Source organism: Bacillus rossius (assembly GCF_032445375.1).
Source record: "Bacillus rossius redtenbacheri isolate Brsri chromosome 4 unlocalized genomic scaffold, Brsri_v3 Brsri_v3_scf4_1, whole genome shotgun sequence".
NCBI classification, from domain to species: Eukaryota; Metazoa; Arthropoda; class Insecta; order Phasmatodea; family Bacillidae; genus Bacillus; species Bacillus rossius.
In genome coordinates this window covers 27,395,360-27,415,051 of record NW_026962010.1, presented here as the reverse complement: position 1 = coordinate 27,415,051, position 19,692 = coordinate 27,395,360, and the positions used below count along the sequence as shown (strand labels likewise).

At 37.5% G+C, this 19,692-nt stretch overlaps 1 protein-coding gene across 2 annotated transcripts in view; it reads right to left on the bottom strand.

The window, feature by feature from the left end:
- Positions 1-17,808, bottom strand: part of LOC134541520 (zinc carboxypeptidase-like) — a 44,974-nt gene extending 27,166 nt beyond the window's left edge. For both annotated transcript variants that reach the window (XM_063385031.1, XM_063385032.1), the window contains exons 1-4: positions 17,670-17,808; positions 13,199-13,335; positions 3,932-4,007; positions 1,689-1,833 (exon numbers count right to left, since the gene is read on the bottom strand). In XM_063385031.1, the coding sequence (XP_063241101.1) occupies positions 1,689-1,833; positions 3,932-4,007; positions 13,199-13,335; positions 17,670-17,801 (490 nt within the window). In that variant the 5' untranslated portion in view covers positions 17,802-17,808. The remainder of the gene's footprint in view (positions 1-1,688; positions 1,834-3,931; positions 4,008-13,198; positions 13,336-17,669) is intronic.
- Between the last annotated feature and the right edge of the window lie 1,884 nt (positions 17,809-19,692).

Here is a 19,692-nt window from a genome sequence, read left to right as displayed (position 1 = left end):
CAAATCATCAAATCTGTGGTGCTATGTGAAGAAACTTCGGCTGGCAGTAAACATGAGAGTTGCATTGCTAAACGATCCATCTGCTGAAGATATCTCCAAGAAATTGCTGACTATCGGTAATGGCCGTCTTCCTGTCGACGAATCGAGCGGATTGATTTTATGTCCTCCAAATTTTTTCAATTTCGTCTCATCGAAAAACGAGCTCATCAACAAAGTGTTCCCGAACATCATTGCTAACCACAAAAAATAACAAATGGTTGAGTGAGCGAGCAATTTCGGCGGCTAATAACATAAGATGTGGATGACTTAAACTTCGTAACTCAGAATCAAATCGTTGGTAGTCTGCGTTCATTAAAATCTATTTAATGTGTAACAAACGAAGACTCAGCCACCAACTATCCAACGGCATTTTTAAACACCTTGGATGTGCCTTGCTTACCACCACACAATTTACAATTGAAGGTTAGCTCGGTATTCATCATGCTTCGGAATCTAAACCAATCAAAACTAAGCATTTGGTCATAAGAAAACTCATTATCAATGTAATTCACGTGATGATACTCAAAGAAGAATTCAAATGTGAGGAAGTTCTCATTCCGAGGATTCCGATGATCCCAGCCGATATGCCCTTTGAGTTTAAACTAATTCAATTTCCGATTCGTATTGCATTCGCCATGACGATTAACAAATCATAAGTTTTTTGATCTGAATCTAGAAAATGCTTGTTTTTCTCATGGTCAATGGTACTTGGCATGTTCATGTGTCGGCAAACCAACCGCTTTATTTGTTCTTGCGCCTGATAACAAAACGAAAAATGTCATATATCAGAAGGTGCTTCTTTGAAGAGAATCAACCCGAGTGCAACCCGAATGCAACCCACGCAGCAAAATATATAGCTTCAATAAAGCAAATGTCTTGCTGACATGCCATTGAAATACATGATTTTTGTACTTTTATTGAATTTTTAGTATTAATTTGATTACATTAATAAAATTCTAAATTAAATTTAGCAAAAAGTTAACACGACATTCATTGACTCATAGGCGGTACGAAGGTCGCTGGGTCAGCTAGTATATATATAATTTTAGGATGTTGAGTTTAAATGATAATGTTGTTTATATAGGTCCATTAAAATCTGTTTATAGTATATTTTCATATATTCTAAGTATATTTTTCCTTAAATAACCTGTAAAAGCTTTGGGGACCTGCATCGTTTACAATGGTATGAAAATAAGAAATGATCTGAATTCCATAGTTTAACATATAGTTGCTACATATTGATCAGGTATTAAGCTGACAGTGCCGTATTGGAATTTAATTATTTTGGTTCAGTAATTGGTCAGTGAGGTCATATCACAGTTGGTTAGGTATCTACTATGATGTGTAATGTATGCATAGGCATGAAGAGCCTGTACAACTTATGTTGAACAAACCTTCTTTGAGTTCCCATTGCTTGAGAGTAATTTCTGGAGTAATCAACTGAAGTCGTTGACTTGTGTTCTTGTTGGCTTCATATTTAATCTTTGTGTACAACATGTATTTTTTTATGGTTTGTTTACTTGTTATATTATGTTGTATTAGATCAAGCTTTATTAAATCTGTCTTAATACTAGGCTCTTTGTTGCGTCACTGCCTTCTCCTTGTCCTCCTCTTTGTGGGTTTGAGAAGGTAATGTACAGCACGCTCACCTCCCTCGATGAAGACGGCCTTGTTGCCAGCCTTGTGGGACAGCCTGACACCCAGGATGCGGCGACCCTCATAGGAGCTTCCAGCATCCAGCAGCGTCACGACGCTCGGGTACTGAGACGACAGTGACCGCAGCCACGCCTGGATCTGAGGGCAGACATGGTGCCTGTGTGTGTGCTGTGGACACCGCGTGCAGGGTATGAGTCGGTCCAGCAAGTGATTATTCCTAATGAATGAGACAATTGAAACTTAACCTGTGTGGTTAGCTAGAGACTAGAAACTTTCGATGACTATCCTACATTATTAGGTTTTTGTTAGTATAGTGTGTGCCTCAGTCCTTACGAACAAACTCTGAAAATCAATTGTAAATTTCAAAACCAAGAAAAATGCTTTTTAATTTTTTTAAATTCTTCGTTCATGAATTTTTGTGTTTTTCAAACTTACCGTATTAAAATGCTAATAATTTCAAAAAATACTGAAGCCACAAAAAATTCTAATAACATAATTTGAAAGAGCATTAGATTTCGGTCAGAATATCTTGATTTCAATTTTAAGAGTCACTTTAAGATTTGGCCCACATTAGTTAAAACATTAAACAAATTTAAAAATGGAAGATCTGAAAATTTTTGTAAATTTTCTGGATTCTTAAACTAATATGTTCAACTCATTTTTCATAAAAATGTATTCCTCCTTAACAGGACTTTAGATTGGTGTATCTAAATATGAAAATACCATTGCAGTAGGTTTAGAAAATTATGTTTAATGTTAGAAAACGTAGTGGTCTTCACAGTAAAATATATTTGTAGCAGCCAGTCACTATTAACTTCAGGGATTCTATTAAATTATACATTATGCTTTAACAAGGACAATTTTTGAAGATCAATATAAAATTGTTATCGCCCAATAACTGTTGGAACCAAGACACAATTTTTATGTTGCTATCTTGTCCCTTAATGCACTATACAACATGGTTTTGACAGCTATGTTGGTAAACGAGCCGTTTAAGACACCCGTTTTGTCAGGGGTGAATCTGTGTTAGTGAGGACGGATGATAAGTGCGACACTTACTGGTGTTTCTTGCGCAGTATCTCCTTAAGTGCATGGCTCTGAACTGGCGTGCAGTATTCTCGTGGTTTATAGGACAAATATGAAATTTAAGCTGTAAACATTACGTCAGATGACGGGAAAATGAAAGTAAATATGCAATACAAGGCCCTTGGGTGTTTTCAAGAATCTTTACCAAACATTTCATTTCTAAAACTTATCAAGAAAATACACATTTTAGTCCTTTTCACTTTCCTAAAACCACAGTGTAAAATAAATATGGAAACAGAACTACGCATCTGCTCTTAGCCAATTATTAAATGCTTTTTACAAACAAACACCACTTGGAAAATTTAACAACTCTTATCGTGATTGTAGTCAAGAAGGCCATAGCCCTGAAGGAGGGAGTCCAGTATAGCCGATATGTATTCTTTATTATTGCATACTTAAAAAAAATAGATTACTACATTAAAATATCATTAAATACTTATTTGTCTCTTAAAACTCCAAAGTTGACACATGTAAATTTGTATGAAAGACATGTTTACAGTAACACGTAAACAATCCGACATTAAAAGAGATTACTTGGAAACACAATTCCGGCTGTTTCTATGTATGAGGCATGTGGGGCTGCAAGGGGGAGGAAATACACAATTGTAGCCCACTGGGGATTACAATAATCTCTCTGTTACCTTGTTGTTGTTATTTTGTTATTTTCTCGTACTGTCTTCGCTTGTTTATTTGCATTTTTTAGTCCTGGAAGGGAGGTTCCGACCCATGGACCTCCCCCCAGACTGTGTCCCTGCTACGGTGCCTGATCTGCATGAGAATGGCCAGGACAAAACTACGTCATGTCCACTGGTAGGGGAATTGAAATATTCATAAGTTGGCATTAGTGACTTCCAGGCTGCTTAATCACAGAACTCTGCATATTCGGACTGAAACATAGTATTTCTTAATTGACTACAAACTGCCAAATTTGCGGGGTTTTCAATGAAGAAGATTACTTAACCTCGCACTCCCGCCAAGCACCGAACGATCACCGATCTCTCCTTAACATTGCGTCTGCAATATGGATAAAAAATAAAAGTGAAACATTCTGTCAATAGCTCATGGAACCCTTCAACTAATGTGTGTACGTACATACAAATGAGCTTGTTTACAATAAAACATGTGGATAATAACTCTACAGGTGTCTCACCTGTTCCAGTCCGTAGTACCGGTCCCAGCTGAATGAGGCTTGACTCTTCATTTTCGGTTGCTCGTTGTCAATTAACCTGCAATGTTGGAAAAACAGACATGTCAACGAAGTATTTGGTCAAACTTGTGAGACTCGCAATTTTCTCGCAATATCTTGGCACAGGTGACACATTTCAAGCAAAAATGATTTAACTAAGCCTAACTCCTAGTCTGTAAAGACCAAATTACGGATTCGATAGCCAAGCGACCACATTTGAGGCATCTAATAGCTGTGGTGTGGAAAATTTATACCAGCCATTTGAAATGGGTTCTTTACCCAAAATGTAAAGTTGCTTTAAAAACAGGAATTATTCTCAGAACTCTTCATATCAAAGTAGATTTGTGCTCTACCAACTAAACAGAACAAATTTCATTCAAAGACATTATTTTGAATATAGGTAATTTTTACCTACTGGATGTCATATTGTGTTTTATGGTATATATACTATTGATTTATCCAATCTTACATATTTAAAACAAGGGAGGTCATATTTTAAGTAACTGCTGCTCAACTGATCGTAATTCCAGGCACGTGCAAGGCCTAACTGTTTGGGCGTAGGATGGTTTGGGCTAAAAAGGCATGATGCATGAGCTCCTCACTAAGCATAACATCTGATCAACAGTGTCATCTTCAGCAAGACGCGCAACTCGTGTCAAGAAAGCTGGGGGAAAAGTTGGTTACAGCGTGTGCCGCAAATTTGAAATATTTGGCACAAATTTATTTTTCACCTAAATTCCCTAATATAAATTTTGTTAGCCCATTGTTTATCCTGATCAAATCTTTCCTACTAGAGTACCGCGAAGTTTTCCTAGTGCCGCAACTGCTAAGTATTAGACATCTTTTTCTTCCCACCTCAGGCTACGAAAGCGACCAGTAACAGTGTCCTGCTTCATGACCGAAAGTGATTTTCTCAGCATCCTCCCAGGGCAGCCCACTTCCCAGAGCTCAGGTTAGATTAGCAACTACAGGCATTCCCCATTCTAAGGTTCCAGGGCTGTCGGGCATGTATCGGCGCCTAGCCTAACATATTTCTCACGAGCTATCAGTTCCCCCTTTCCATCTTTACCAGGAACTTTACTAAGTGCACTGACCAAGTTCTTCAACCCCACCTCTCGGCGAGCCGGGATCGAGTTTATATCGCGGGCCGGCGAAAGGCCTGCCTTCACCATCTCGTGGCGAAGAGGCCAACTAATTTACCTTAGTTCGGCGTTGGAGTGAGACCTCTACCGGCCGCCATCACACCTCTCTCTAGTGCGAACCAGCTGGGCCCATAAGTGCCAGGCTTACGCTTGCGGGACTTTTGTAAACGAACCCCGAGTCTGTTTCCCCTGCACCCCGACGGAGCTCGCTGCTTTCAGTAAGAGTGGCATCCTTTGGGCCTATAGTTGACTCTCTACTTAACGTTTGCCCTTACTTCTCTATTCCTGTTGCTTGTCACTTAATTTCTATTCTTGATCACTGGACCTCTTTTTTGTTTGGTTCCAGTGGGGTCCAAGAAATGGTCCAAGAAATGGTCCAATAGATGGTACATGAGTTCGGTCTTTTCTCCGGCTCATGTCTATAGCCAAATTCCACTAAATTTACATGCTTCCCTCGCGCTTGGACATGAATGCTATGTGTCTCTCCAGCCAGATAATCTTTGAGCCGCCACCTATTCTACTCGCTTCTAGTCACCACCAGTGTACAGTCGACGATATCTGAAATTTTTAATCCTGACATAGTTACCTAAATTAATTATATATAACCCCGCACTGGTTGGGCTAACAAACATTTATCTTCATAATTGAATTATTCATGTAAGTTTTTGTGAAAACTTGATTATGACATGTCTTAAGTGGTCAAAGGAAAATGTTAAATTTGTACACTTAATAATCTATTTGTAATCGAAGAGTTTTGTTGGCGAGTGCGCCAGTAATTTTAATTGGTGTACTTTTGTAATCCCTGAAACTGTCAAAATAAAGTAATGAAAACCACAATTAACAATAAAAAAGGGTAAGCTTTAAACAAATATATTTTTTTTTGACATGACAACGTCTAATAAATCGATGAACGCCGGCTGCACGCACGAAAAAGTGTCCCGTAACGCACATTGTCCCACTACGGATGTGTCCTGTTACTCTCATTGTACGCATGCGCGGCATCTCTCTTCCACTCGAATGGAACAACCATCGATTTGACTTTTCAATCACGTTTTCGTCTTTTGAATTATTAATATTATGTAATTTAACGATCGTCCACCGATTTTCAGCACAATCGGTACGGTTATTTAAAAGTAATGTTGAATATTCAAATGCATTTTTAACGAACAATGGTGTATTCCAGTTACACACAATAATTCAAATTACACCCGGGATCTTTTGCACAATGTTTTAAAAAATATTGTATTACATTATAAATATGTTTGGTGTATTTGGGATGCGTATTTGTTATAAAATCGTATTATATAAACGAAATAATATTATTCCTGTACGGTGCTGCTATCTACGGTGACGGACGCGAACCGAACGATTCGTACTATCTATTAGCTGTTGTGGGAACCAGGCACTGGTTAATACATATTTTCCTTTTTTTTTATCGCGAGGGGCGTTATTATTAATGATTTCTAATTAAAATTTCGTGCCCGGGGCCACAATTGTATATCATTTTGAGCACTGGAAGACATTAAAACGTAAAATATTCTCGACGAATTTTAATCTGTGGTTTTCATTGCTTATTACAACAACAATTTCGGCAATAAAGGTTAATTATTCTTGCATTTTAAAAATCTGATTACTAGTATAATTTTAAGTATTTAATATTTTATTATTAAAAAAAAGTAGCATCCATCGGCGAGTGCAGTAATAATAGATTATGTTACAATTTACTAAAAAATTATGGTGATTCATGTAATTTATGATAGATATTTGATTACAGTTTATTTATATGAAAACTTGTTCATAATTATATTTAAAATTTATAGCTAAATGCCAGTTTTTAAATTTAATTAGGTACAAGTCATCTACACGTGAACTGTTTCGTCGACTGTTTATAAAGTGAAATGAAAAGTTAATGTGGTTTTCATTGCTTATTACAACAACAATTTCGGCAATAAAGTTGACTTATTCTTACATTTTAAAAATCTGATTACTAGTATAATTTCAAGTATTTATTCTTTTATTATGAAAATAAAAATGATTCAATTTTATTCATAAAAAAATGCAATCATTTCATCAATGTTTGGTTATGACATTGTCACGTTAAACTATCGTCCGTAAACCAAATTTACTGACAACTAATTTTTTTTTTGTAATTTCTTTAAATACGATACCTTTTCTACTTCCTCTTGTGAGAAGTAAGTTTCTTTTTTTTAACGTTTCTCCATTGTGTACCTCTGAGTGTACTGTAGTATATTTGCCCACTTAAAGCAGCTTCCAGTGATTTTATAACAAAATCAAAATAAAGCTCTCTTTAGCTACACAAGGGCAGCTACATTGCCTGGAGTGATGGCACTCCATGGCACCGAATTCACCTGTCTCAGGCCCAGCCCTGTGGAAGGCGAGTGAAGTTCCCTTCCACAGCGCTATGTCACTCGACGCCAGTACAAACATACAACACTTGGTTACGATCACTTCCAATTTTTATTTCCGTATTTCGTATCCTTTTAGTCCTTGCTGATTAGTGTCGTCCGAATCCTGCCGGTGAGTTATATTCTGTTTTATTTTCGCTGAGAACATTTGTAGTGTAGCCTAGAGCATGTGAGCAGGCACGTAGGAAGCAAATATTTAATGGTGGGGCAAAGGAGAGTATCATTATAAGTGGTGGATTTAACAAAGGGGGTGTCCGGTGGCTCTCCCCCAGTAGAAAAAAAAAAGTATTCTAAGGAGCAGAATGGTGCTATTTAAGCATCTTAATTTTTTTATTTTTTCATAAATCAAGGTCAATACAGGAAAGGTCTATACATCAACCAAATCTGAATTAAGGCTCCAAAGTTTTGAAAATTTATTATTGGTTATATTTTTTTATTGAAAGGAGTACTAGAATATATAGAATATTCAGAAAGGTCAAAATAATTTTTTTAGCATTTAAAATTAAAAAAGTCACAAAAATTAATTTTTCGAAAAATGCAGTTCAACTTTAAAAAAAAAAATTAACAATGGAAAAAAGTTTTTGCAATAACACTCATATCATTTTATTCAGGAAAGTCGAAATTTTATTTTGGTAATAAAAATTTAAAAAGTCAATATTTTAATTTTTTTTACTATCAGACTCCCCTTAAGATTATGTTTAAGTTGTGAACCCCACAGAATAGGCGAGTGAAGATGCTTAAAAATAACAACAAATCTGCTTCATAAATTCTTGTTCAATGATTTGTAGATTCAAATAATTTTTTTTTATTACTCGATGGAATAATCACGAGCTACGAGCGGAAAAAAAATAATGTACCGACATACTAAACTTTAATGTTAAATAGGTATATTAAATATGGTTTTAGGGATCATGTAAAAATTCGTCTCAGTCTAAACTGCTCAAAAGTAATACCTGAGTTAAAGGAATCCAACTCTTCTTTAGGATCTTTGTCTTCACAGGCATTACAGCCTAATGTGCACTGCTTTTTAGGCGGTGGTTGTGATGAACTGCAGGACTATGCAGAACGGTTGATGAAGAAAAAGTTGATGCTTTTCTGAGTCATTGTACGCCGCAAAACTTAAAATACTGTTATAAATTTTCTCCTTAAACCCTACTCACTCACGATACTACAGATAAATAAGTTTATTTTAAACAGTTCTGTAGTACGGCTCACAAAGTTTCTTGGACTTAAAAGCAAGACGTACAGCTGTTGAATGATGACTGATGTGGAAAGCGCTTTGCACGTCAGGTCGTTACCGTTAGGTAGAAACGAGGCGGGGTGAATGCAAGGGTCTGAAGGTCAGGTAGACAAGGGTGGACAATAACGAAGCGTAAGCTACTGGAACAAGCGGAAAAATTTACTGGTCTTATATGCAACAATAATATTTCCGCTATCAGCACTGTGAAACGTGAATATTTAGAAGAAAACAAGAACAGTTGCAGTATTTATTGTGCCTGTACACTTATAGAAAAGTCTTAATTTATTTTAAGTATAAAGTAGCGCACAGACAAGAAAATCCCACAAAACCACTTAGCATTGCAATGAAGACAATGCCTCTTGTTCATCTGATGCAATGGCCGGGCAAAACCATCACTTTGCCCGGCCATGAAATGTTATGGCCGGGCAGTCGCCTGGGTCGCCCCCCCCCCCCCCCCGGTTCCTAAGCGCCTGCATGTGAGCGTTATTTTTAAACATTAATCGAGCTTTGTTGAAGGGGGGGGGGGGGGATGACTGCGAGTCTTTCAACACTCGCCAGTGATGTGTAAACATCTAACCTCTGTAACGAGCAAATTCATGTTTTCGCATGTTGTTCATGTTGCAAATAAACTCATAATATGAAACTCGGGCACGAAATTGTTTAAAATATTGCTGAGCTTGTTAAATTAATTTATAAATTAAACAGTCGCTTTACAAATACCAAAATTTCTAGATGCGGATTACACTCACTTTTTGCGCCCGCCACTAGAATTCGCTGTCTGAATTCGTAAACGTTACTTGCCACTATCAAACGCAAATATTAATTAGCAACATGAAACAACTAGAAATTTTAAACTATTAGAAGCGGCTCCAGTAAAATCCCGACTTTGGACCTGATTTTAGACAAGTAATATTATTAAAATACTGTCCATCTTGTTAAAACTAACCACACAGTTAATACTATAAAGTTTTCACTCACGTTTGAAGTTATACTTCTATGACATTACTAAAATAATTATTTGAACCATTTTAAAACATTATAACACTAAGTAGATGTTTGTTTGTTTTTGCTTAAACGACTGAAAAATATATCTTAATACTTCCTTCAACCAAATATTAAACCATAATATTGATCTGATTTAACATTATTAGATTATGTTATTAACAAGTAAAATAAGTAAATACTGTGACGTGATTTGAACCACGATGCTTAAGATTACCAAGCGCGCTCTCTACCGCTGTGCTAAAAAAAAAACATATTGGGAAGATAATAGGAGAAGTTGTATTATATTCATTGTGATGACAGTTTTCTTAGGTATTTTAAAACGTGTAAATACTTTTTACTACGACTATTTTAGTTTACCAAATATATTAGAGTATATCTTCACTAACATAAAGTTTAATTTGGCACACCAATACGTTTGGTATGTCCTATAATGTTAACAAAAGTGACTATATACTGGTTTATTTGCTACTCGTAGGTCCACCATCTTTGTGACACATTTTTTCATCGACTTCCGTTTAATTTTCACGATATTACTCCTACCAAAATCCGTATACCGAGAGCTTAGATGTTTACACATCAAAAATGATTGCACTTTTTGTGCACATGGGTGAACTGAAACATAGTCCACAAGATCCTGTAGCTGACCGAGAGCAATGAAAAGTGGTTGCAAGAGCTTGTATTATATGTGAGTAGAGGCATTGTGTATTGATTAAGTCATTAAGTAAAATACAGATGTAGCTGACTATATATAACACAAACAAGAAATTTTCTGAACAATAAATTGAAAAAAAAAAAAATTTTTGACACAACATCTAACCTATTGTCTGTCAGAGAACTAAAAAGGAATGGCTTGTGGTAATATTATCGCGTCTCACACAATTTCGTGTCACCGAACTGGAATTTTTGGTGTTTCATGGTCAGGGCTGTGTGGGGTCGCTGGCGAAGCAGGTCTTTACTAGTGGATCCCGATCAGTTCCTACACCAGGGAATTGCGGAATTAATAAAAAAATATATATATAGGTATGAAACATACATCATAAACCGAAAATTTTTCGAACGAAACGAACTCACGTTATTAGTCACTGTCATATCGACTTTCTTGTCCGCCATCTTGTTTTAACAACTTATTTTAGGCCAGTTTTCACTGGCAAACAGAGAAGTTGTGAGAGTTTTGACGTTGTGAGTAATGGGATGTCTATAAAAAAGCTGTTTATAAGCATAAATTACCTAAAATAATGTATATGTTCTTAATTTAGAATTAATTTTATTGTTGTTTAAAATTTTATGAACAATATACTGACATTTTCTTTAAGTCTATTTTTGTATAGCGTTACGTTCGATTATACCTCTGTTTCTCTTAATCTTTAAAATCTCCAATATAATAAATCACCATCCCAATCACTAAATAATTTTACCTATTTAACACTATAAGCCCCTTTCATATGCGCATTTGCGAATTTACTCAAAGCAAACAAATTCTCCGAGCCACATTTACTACTGGATAAATAGTATTAATATAAATAAAATATATATTGTTAGAGACATTACAATGAAAAATAAATTAATGTTATGTTTGTATGTTTTTGATTGCAGTCCCAAATCCCGAGGATGTCTGTAAACAATCCCAAAATTACGGAATTAGAAATAGCGGCCAGAGTCAAGTTCTCTAGTCTCCACTCAGCCTGCCTGGATCCCGGTTTCATAGACGACGGGTTTCTCAAGTCTCCACTCAGCCAGTCTGGGTCCTTGTGGCGACGTCGGACAGTTATGGGGAATCAACCTTTGAACGTCACTGATTGGTAACGAGTCGTTTAGTAAAAACCGCATTTTGGTTCGTCAGTGTCGTCGTGACTTTTTTCATTGATTTCAAGTCTGAATGAGTTTAAATGTAGAGTCCAAGTTTGTCCTTCGATTGCCAAAGAAGCTTGGTAGCCCTAAGGATGGTGTAGAGCTCAAGGAAATGAGTAAATCAAAATTTCTTTAAGTCTGAGTCCTTAACGATGAACTATTTCATTATTCAATTCAAATTTTTTTAATCAAAATGTTAAGAAATTTCTACATCAGAAAAAGTTTAGACAATTTTCGAAATTTTCTATTAAAGTCGATTGACAATAGGTACCGTAAAGAGAAAGTAATAAATAAAATGATTTTAAATGACTATAACTTTACCAGGTACATAATTGTTTTCATTATTTGGTTTATTTTCGAAACTAGGGACAAATTATTTTAAAGTAAGTAGACATTTCTTGGAAATACCAGTACGGCAAGATATCTATCCGATACTTGGAATAATTATGGTAGTTGTTGAAATTTAAATCTGCCAAATAATAATTTAAATTTAATGGTTTTGGGTTACGTCGTTTATCACCCCAAGAAAAAAATGTAGTAGTTTGTTGACTGGATCCTTGTTGTGAGTTCTCTGGGCCTTGAATATTTAAATATGCACATTTTTATTATTTTACATCCCTGTAAAAACCCCTTGTCGTTACAATATGTTTAAATTCACATTCAGTTTATGTGCACTCAAAAAGCTTGAGATATAATAATAATTTTCCTTTATACTAGTTTATACTTTTTGCATAAGTTTTAACTACAAATGAAAATTTCATCACTCAGCCATATTCGGTCACCGATAGAAGTTTCACCTTTGTTTTGGAGTTAACTCACAATCAGCTTTGAGCTACAACACCACGAACTGGCTTCCATCCAGAATCCGGGACCACCATAGCAATGTCTGTGTAATCCATAATTTTAAAATAACACATTCATGCTACTAGCCGTATATTTATATTTTAAGTTATAAACAAACGTTCCGTAGCGTGTTTTTCTCACTTGCAACGCCACCTACGCAAAATGGCGATTAGTAGAGTTTGAACCGGTAAACTTTATTGGGCAACAGGATAGAGGTCCTCCCCATTAGAATCTCTTTGTACGAGAGTGATTTAAAGTTGAATTTCCTGACCGAAATATTGGTCGTAATGGTCGAGACAACAGAGATTATTTTCGCTGGCTTCCACAATCACCTGACATAACGCCATGCGATTTCTTCCTTTAGGGCTTTATAAGAGATCGGTTCTACGTTCCGCAACTACCTAATGATTTACCAGAGTTGAGAAACAGAGTTGAAGAGGCTATTGCTTTCATTACTCTAGACTTGTTAACCAAATTGTAGGAAGAATTGGACTTTATGTTGGATGCGTGGTGTATAACTCAAGGTGCACATATTGAATATTTGTAAGAAAAACTAAGTTTACCTTAAATTTGATGTATGATTTGTTGTTAATAGTCTAAATTAAACTGTTATAACGTACAATTGGAACTTTTACGGACACCCTATGTGTGTGCAAATGGTCCCAGTGATTGCAATCACACTGCCAAGTGCAGAGCCAAGTTGCAAGGGGTTGTCCCGCAGACAGACCTCTGCACGTCCTCTATGTACAGCTCGCTGTGCAGCCGCAGCTCGTCCACCAGGAGCATGAAGCCGGGGAGCTCGTGCGGGGACACCATCACGTCGACACTGCAGTTCGCGCCGCGCGCCTCTGTCCAGAAGGACACCTGCAACACCCGCCAGGCGGTCCATGTGTCTCCTGCGGCCAGGTCAACAGCGAGCAACTGGATGAATAACTATGGCTGTTTTGAAGCAGTATTGTGCCCCTATCTAAACCCGCTGAGGAGATAAACAGTAATAAGAATGATCAAATAAAGGAAAATTACTCAAAAACCGACGTTTTGCCCCTTATAGAAAGGAGCAACTGTAAGTTATTAATTCCTGTTTAAAGAAGAACATGAGAGTTCAAAGCGTTTATGTTTACTAATATGTTAATAATATGACATGGTACAACAACCAGAAAATTATGTAAGCATGTACAGATATCTAAAAATGTATACATAAGCGTCATTGAAAGGACAAATGACTAGATACATTACAGTTACACAATTGCAAGCACTTAAACAGATCGTACGCAATCCTAGGTGTACGCATCAATGGCTAGTAAGGAACCCGATACCAAACATTAATAAGAATTACAAAATACATAATAAAACATTAAACTATTTACAATCGTGTACAAATACGTAATCTCAAATGGAATATAAAAATGCGTACTCTTGACTAATTAATTTACGTAAGGTGCGCAAACACGTGATTACGTGCACACTTGATTACGAAAAGAATATCTTTGTAGCAAGAATAAGTACATTTCAAGAAAACTAGCAAGCAATTACACAACAAGTGTTCAATGCAAACTATTGATTACTAGAATACAAATGTGGTTTAACACGTAAATTCAGATAGATCATTAGTAATGCAATCTAAAAGTGCGATATGATTAAGTGCAAATATTGTACGTCGAGACAAACACATTTATATTGCAGTTAAAGACTTTAATAAGAGCACTCAAAAACCTACCGCAACTGGATCCGATCATGGGTGGTATTTAACAAACGCACAATTACGCGAAGAAACTTTAAAAACCAACATATTTTATATCATGGCTAGCCGAAAAAGAGTTTAAGCAAAGAGAGATTCGTGTTATGCGACTATAAACGCAACTCCAGGGAATAACACACGCCCATGACCGTATCCGCGTCACCCCTATACGAACACAAGGTGTGTCTGCTCGAAGTGACTAAATGCGTAAGCCGGATTTTATATCAATCCAGGACTTGTATAAGCATGGAGGTATAATATACCTCCACAGATAAAAAATAGTATCAAGAAACGGGAGAGGGGCGCAAGTGCAACACAGGACGAAGGTAGAGGAGTGAACAGCAAAGGGGCAAGGAAAATAACGATTGAATGAAACAAAAGGGGAAATAGGAATGAACAATCTGAGCTGAAAAACTCGCGGTGCCGAAGATAACCGAAGAACGACGAAGATAGCACTAGCAGTTTACTGCAGATTTTATGCCAGTGAGTTTATTGAAGCTGAAAATCATGGCAAGGAAATTTTGATGGCTGGTTAATCAGTAAAATTCACAGATGAATTGGCGTCGATGAAATTGAAGTAATTCAGAGAATCAAATGGAGAAGTTCCCAAAGGTTTCAGTCAGATTGTACTGTTCGGAACACATAGAGCACAGAGAGCGTGTGGTTGCTGGCCCACATCGGGGCAACAGAGAGCCGCAAGCCGCGAGTGAGGTCCAGCTACTGGACCAGCACAAGAAGAGCCGCCGTGGACACCCAACACACCCCGACTACTCTTCACATATGTTCACCTTCAATTTACGAAAGTTTCTGGTTAAAATTCATCAAGGGATCTTCGTTAATTTACAGTTATCTTTGTAAGTTTGCGGGTGCTGAGTTCACTTGCTTTGAACATGACTTATATAATATATATATATATTTTAAACAATACAAAACTCTCAAAAATTGGTTGAGTCTAAAGCAAAAAATTCTGTTTTCCTTCCGCGTCCACGTTTGTCCTGTTTTCACTGAAACAACAGAGCGTGGTCTCCCCGGAGATCCAGTTGTCTTCGAGGAAACGTCTGTGTATTCACTGTAGTTTCTAGTAGAGATCTGACCGCACCGCGGATCCACTCAACTGGCAGTCAGTGAGTGGTGATGTCTTACAGGCCTCTTGGGGTGTGGCAGCATATCGAGGGCGTCCTCTGAAGGTACACTGCTCTCTGGGAGCCAGTCAAGGGTTGAATACTTCTCGGCCATCTCTTATTATGCAGATTCCCCGCACTCTAGTACCATCTCACACGAGTGGCCAGATGAACTTCCAAACAGGCACGACGGACAAGCAGGCAAGCACTGAAACTGCTTACACTGGATTCGAACCCACACTCCTCTATCTCTTTCAATTTTTCCTTCTTTTTTTTTCGAAAAATACATTGCAACATTTACAGTATTATATTTGCAACACACATAGCACCATCCCGCAAAATTAAACTGACTTAAAAATTAAACTCATAACCTACTTTTCTTCTACCGTGAATATAACCTATAATCTCTATCAATTAACAATGGAACTGATGCGTGGTATTCCGCACCCGTGGCTCGTGGATTCCGAGGCTCGTCAGTGCTATATGATGGCACATCGGCTGCGGTGTAGTCTGAACATGCAACTGGTCTTAGCACACCGGGGGTTTGTGAATGTCACTTTTCTTCTATCAGTGGTCTGTTGCGCCTATGGACTAAACAGCCAACAGTATAGGAGAAGGTGAATATCGAGAGTCTCAATCATCAGAGATTATTAATGAGACCCCAGCTAAAAGAAATGCAAACAAACACTGTTTACTCTGATTGGTGTTCTGGTCTTGCAAACTATGATCACAACAACTCAACACTTTGATAAAAAAGTGCTGGAAGCTAAAGTCATTGACCTTTGCCATAAAATAATTAAAAGCTGGAGGAGTTTCATATTAAGGATTATGGCATTTTGAGCATTGTTTCTTCCTAAAAATTTGGGTTTGTTGCGAAAAATACATATGTTTAACTTTTTAATCATTTTCAAAATACATTTAGTGTTACAGAAATATAAAGGTAAGTAATAATGTGACTCATACTTACTTTTATCATAATTAAATATTCACATACCACGTGAACGTCACGGAATTGGAAGACAGTGCAACTTAGCTCTCACTGATACAGATGTATCTCTAGTGTGCATGCTTTTATTTTTCTGCAGTGTGATCTCTTTAATGAAACAACATGAAAATGGCGTTTTTCGTTCCCCTAAACACGGATCACATATCCCCTAGCAGGTCACGATTGTAGAGTTCACCGCCGCGGCGGCAGGTACTTTTTATAACAACCAACATTCTTGTTTTGGATGAATTATTGATGACTGATCACTTTAAACACAGTAACCATCGCCCATTATTTCCTTTAGTTTTTTTATTCAAAGAAATTATTTGTTTCCAGAATATTCACATAGTCAAAGCGTGATTGCTAGAACCTAGAAGCCTTACCAAAGATAAAATATCCCGTTACAAAAGCAGTGGTATCATGTCGTTCCAATTACCCCATGTTAAGGACCTAGAATTAAAACAATCTCGAGTCTTAATAGGAATGTCATACTACTGGAGAGTTAGAATTTGCCTATCTATTATTGGCCCGAAGTGATGTAAGTGCGACTTCACAGCAATTTTTGCCGCAACAAAAGTCCCGGTGTAGCTGCCTCTCAGAGCTATTTTGCCTTAACAAATAAAGGATGTCCATAAAAGAATGTCCCAGTTTCAATGGTATATTTAGACTATTTACAACAAATCATAAATCAAATTGAAGGTAAACTAACATAGATTTTCTTACAAATGTTCATTATTAACACTTTTAATTATACGGCACACATCAGACCTAAATTCCATTTCTTCCAGACTTTGGTTAGCAGTCCGGAGTAATAGAAGCAATAATCCTTTAGTTCTATGACTCAATTCTAGAAAATAAATAAGTAGCGGCGGAACGTAAACACAATCTCTTATAAAGCCCTAAAGGTCAACGTGGGAGCGAGCGAAAAAAATGGTCTGTCGTCTCGACCATTACGACCAATCTATCGGTCAGTAAATTCGACGTTAAACCACTCTCGAACAAAGAGATTCTAATGGAGAGGGGCTCTATCCTGTTGCCAAATAAAGTTTACAGGTTCAAACTCTACTAATTTGTTAAGAGCCATTCTTTCACGCTGCAAGCGAGAAAACAACAAGGCAGTATTCGCGAATGCGCTTATCTAAAACTGTTTGATTTACTCTTTAATTGTGACCTTTTGAGCCAACACTATAGAACGCTTTCAGTTGATAATATTAATTTTATAATTAGGACATTCTTTTATGAACTGCCCTTAGAGTAGGCTCCAGTCCGGATTGCAGAGTGAAAGTGTGTCCTTAAACATTTGAAGTTGAAGAACCAGTCGGAATGTCGGACTGGAGAGTGCAGGTAGTCGTACCCCGGTGTCGGCGGAGCGCCCCTGGAGGCTCCTGAGGGCGCGTGCCTGCTCCATGGAGGCGGGCCTCAGTCGGTACACCCGGTGGCCGTCGTAGCGCTGCCGCCCCCCCAGCGCCGCCGCCGCGAGCCTCATGTCGCCGCCTCCTGCCGGCCCGGCGCCCCGTCCTCTTATATGCCGCGCCTTATCGCGGGGCTGATAGCGGCCTCTGGTCTGCCGCAGAGCTCATGTCAGCTGTGGCTCGGAGCAAGCAGTGATTTACAGGCGCGGTCACCATGCAGCGTCAGTTGCCTTCCGGTCCTTGTTGCTTCATTTAGTATTAGAAGAAGTTGAAGATACGGAGACTCCACTGCATCTATGCGAGGGGAAGGCTGAAACAACACTGGTTGTTGAAAATAAGGACTGTGGAAGGTTGTTTTAAAAATATAGCTAATCAATCGACTGTTGTCACGAGATGATAAGTTGACGATGCAGCAAGTCTCTGGAAGAGTTGCCAGCACTGAGGGGTTCTCGTGTTGCCCAGCTGTGAACATGCCGCTCCCTCGGCCGTGCGGGAGTGAGACTACACTCTAGCGGCCGCTGCGACACTCCCCTGCAGAGCTCTGCGGCGGACCCTGCATAGGAAGCCAACCCTAACAGGCATTCTGTTATTACTTTAAGTTATTAAATGAGAATAATAAATTAAAAAGAAAAAATACTAAACACACTAATAATCAAATATCAAACAATTTTCGGATACTTTTAAGAACTCTAACATCACCACAATAACATATTGTTAGATTTCTTCAACGGCAGAAACATGTATGGAACTTTTGTGTTGTATGGGTTTATGCATTTAAATTCTAACATACAAAAGTAGTACACATAAGTTCCTCCCAATGCTGGCTTCAGTGAAGGAGCGAGGTGTTGGCTGTCCGCTTGGATTTGTGATGTCATGGTTTCCGTCCTGGAAGACCTTGACCTCTGACCCCGGCCGCCATTGGTATCTGCCATTTTACATTCAAACAGTTTCAGAGGCAACCATTTTAAATTCAAGGAAATTTCTAAAAGCTTTAGTATATGTTTAAGATGAAAAAAAAAAATCATAAGGAATTCTTCAAACAGCTAAATTGTAAATACATCGGCTGTTCAGTAGCAGTAGCTTTACGATGCGTGACGTCACAGTATCGCTCATCCACCGCCACACATGGGTACAAGGCCGCCAAGGAAAAAGATAATACATGGAAAGAAAGAGCCAAACGTTCAGGTGCAACGAGTAATTACATTGTATTTAATCAGTTAAAAATTAATAAGATACATACAGGCAAATAAAGTTGCAATGACAGAGATTCAAACATTCATTACTTATCAGCCATATTGGCAACAAAAAGACGAATTAAGCATTTAACTTGTTTAAATCGTCACATGAAAAGCATAAAAACCTAGGAAAATATATTTTAATTGATAAAAATAATAATAATTTCCGCTAAGAGTTCTTAAATGTGCCAGTGAAATCCTTTTCACAGCCTTGTCACAAAGTGTATCAGATCGGTTTTCAACAAAGAGTGCTGAAAAAAGTTTCACTAATAGTACACAGCATTAAGCTCAGTTTTTTTTTGCAGATGACCAATAATTTCTCCTTAAACTAGTTATTCTTGAATTACTGCTTGGATGTATTCTGTATCATTATTTTCTTTAAAAATTGTGAAAAAGATGTGTGGTAGAAATCATTGCTTTAACTATTTCTATATTCAATGCAATTGGCTTGAGAAATATTTTAAGCTTCAAATTTATTATTCCAAAGGTGTTATTATTTTCTGTCATTTAAGAGTTTAGCTCCTTTGGGGAAGGTCTCATAGTGTTTAAGACTAAACGTGTGATCGCCAACAAATACATAAGGCGTTGATTCGATTATTCCTTCAAGAGTTTAACTATAAGAAAGGTGTCATTCTCCTCTAACAAAACATCAGGCTCATCAGTTACTCTTCCTTTAATAACACTTTGTTACGAGGATACTAGAGGGAGGCAACGAGGCAGGCCAGTCGGC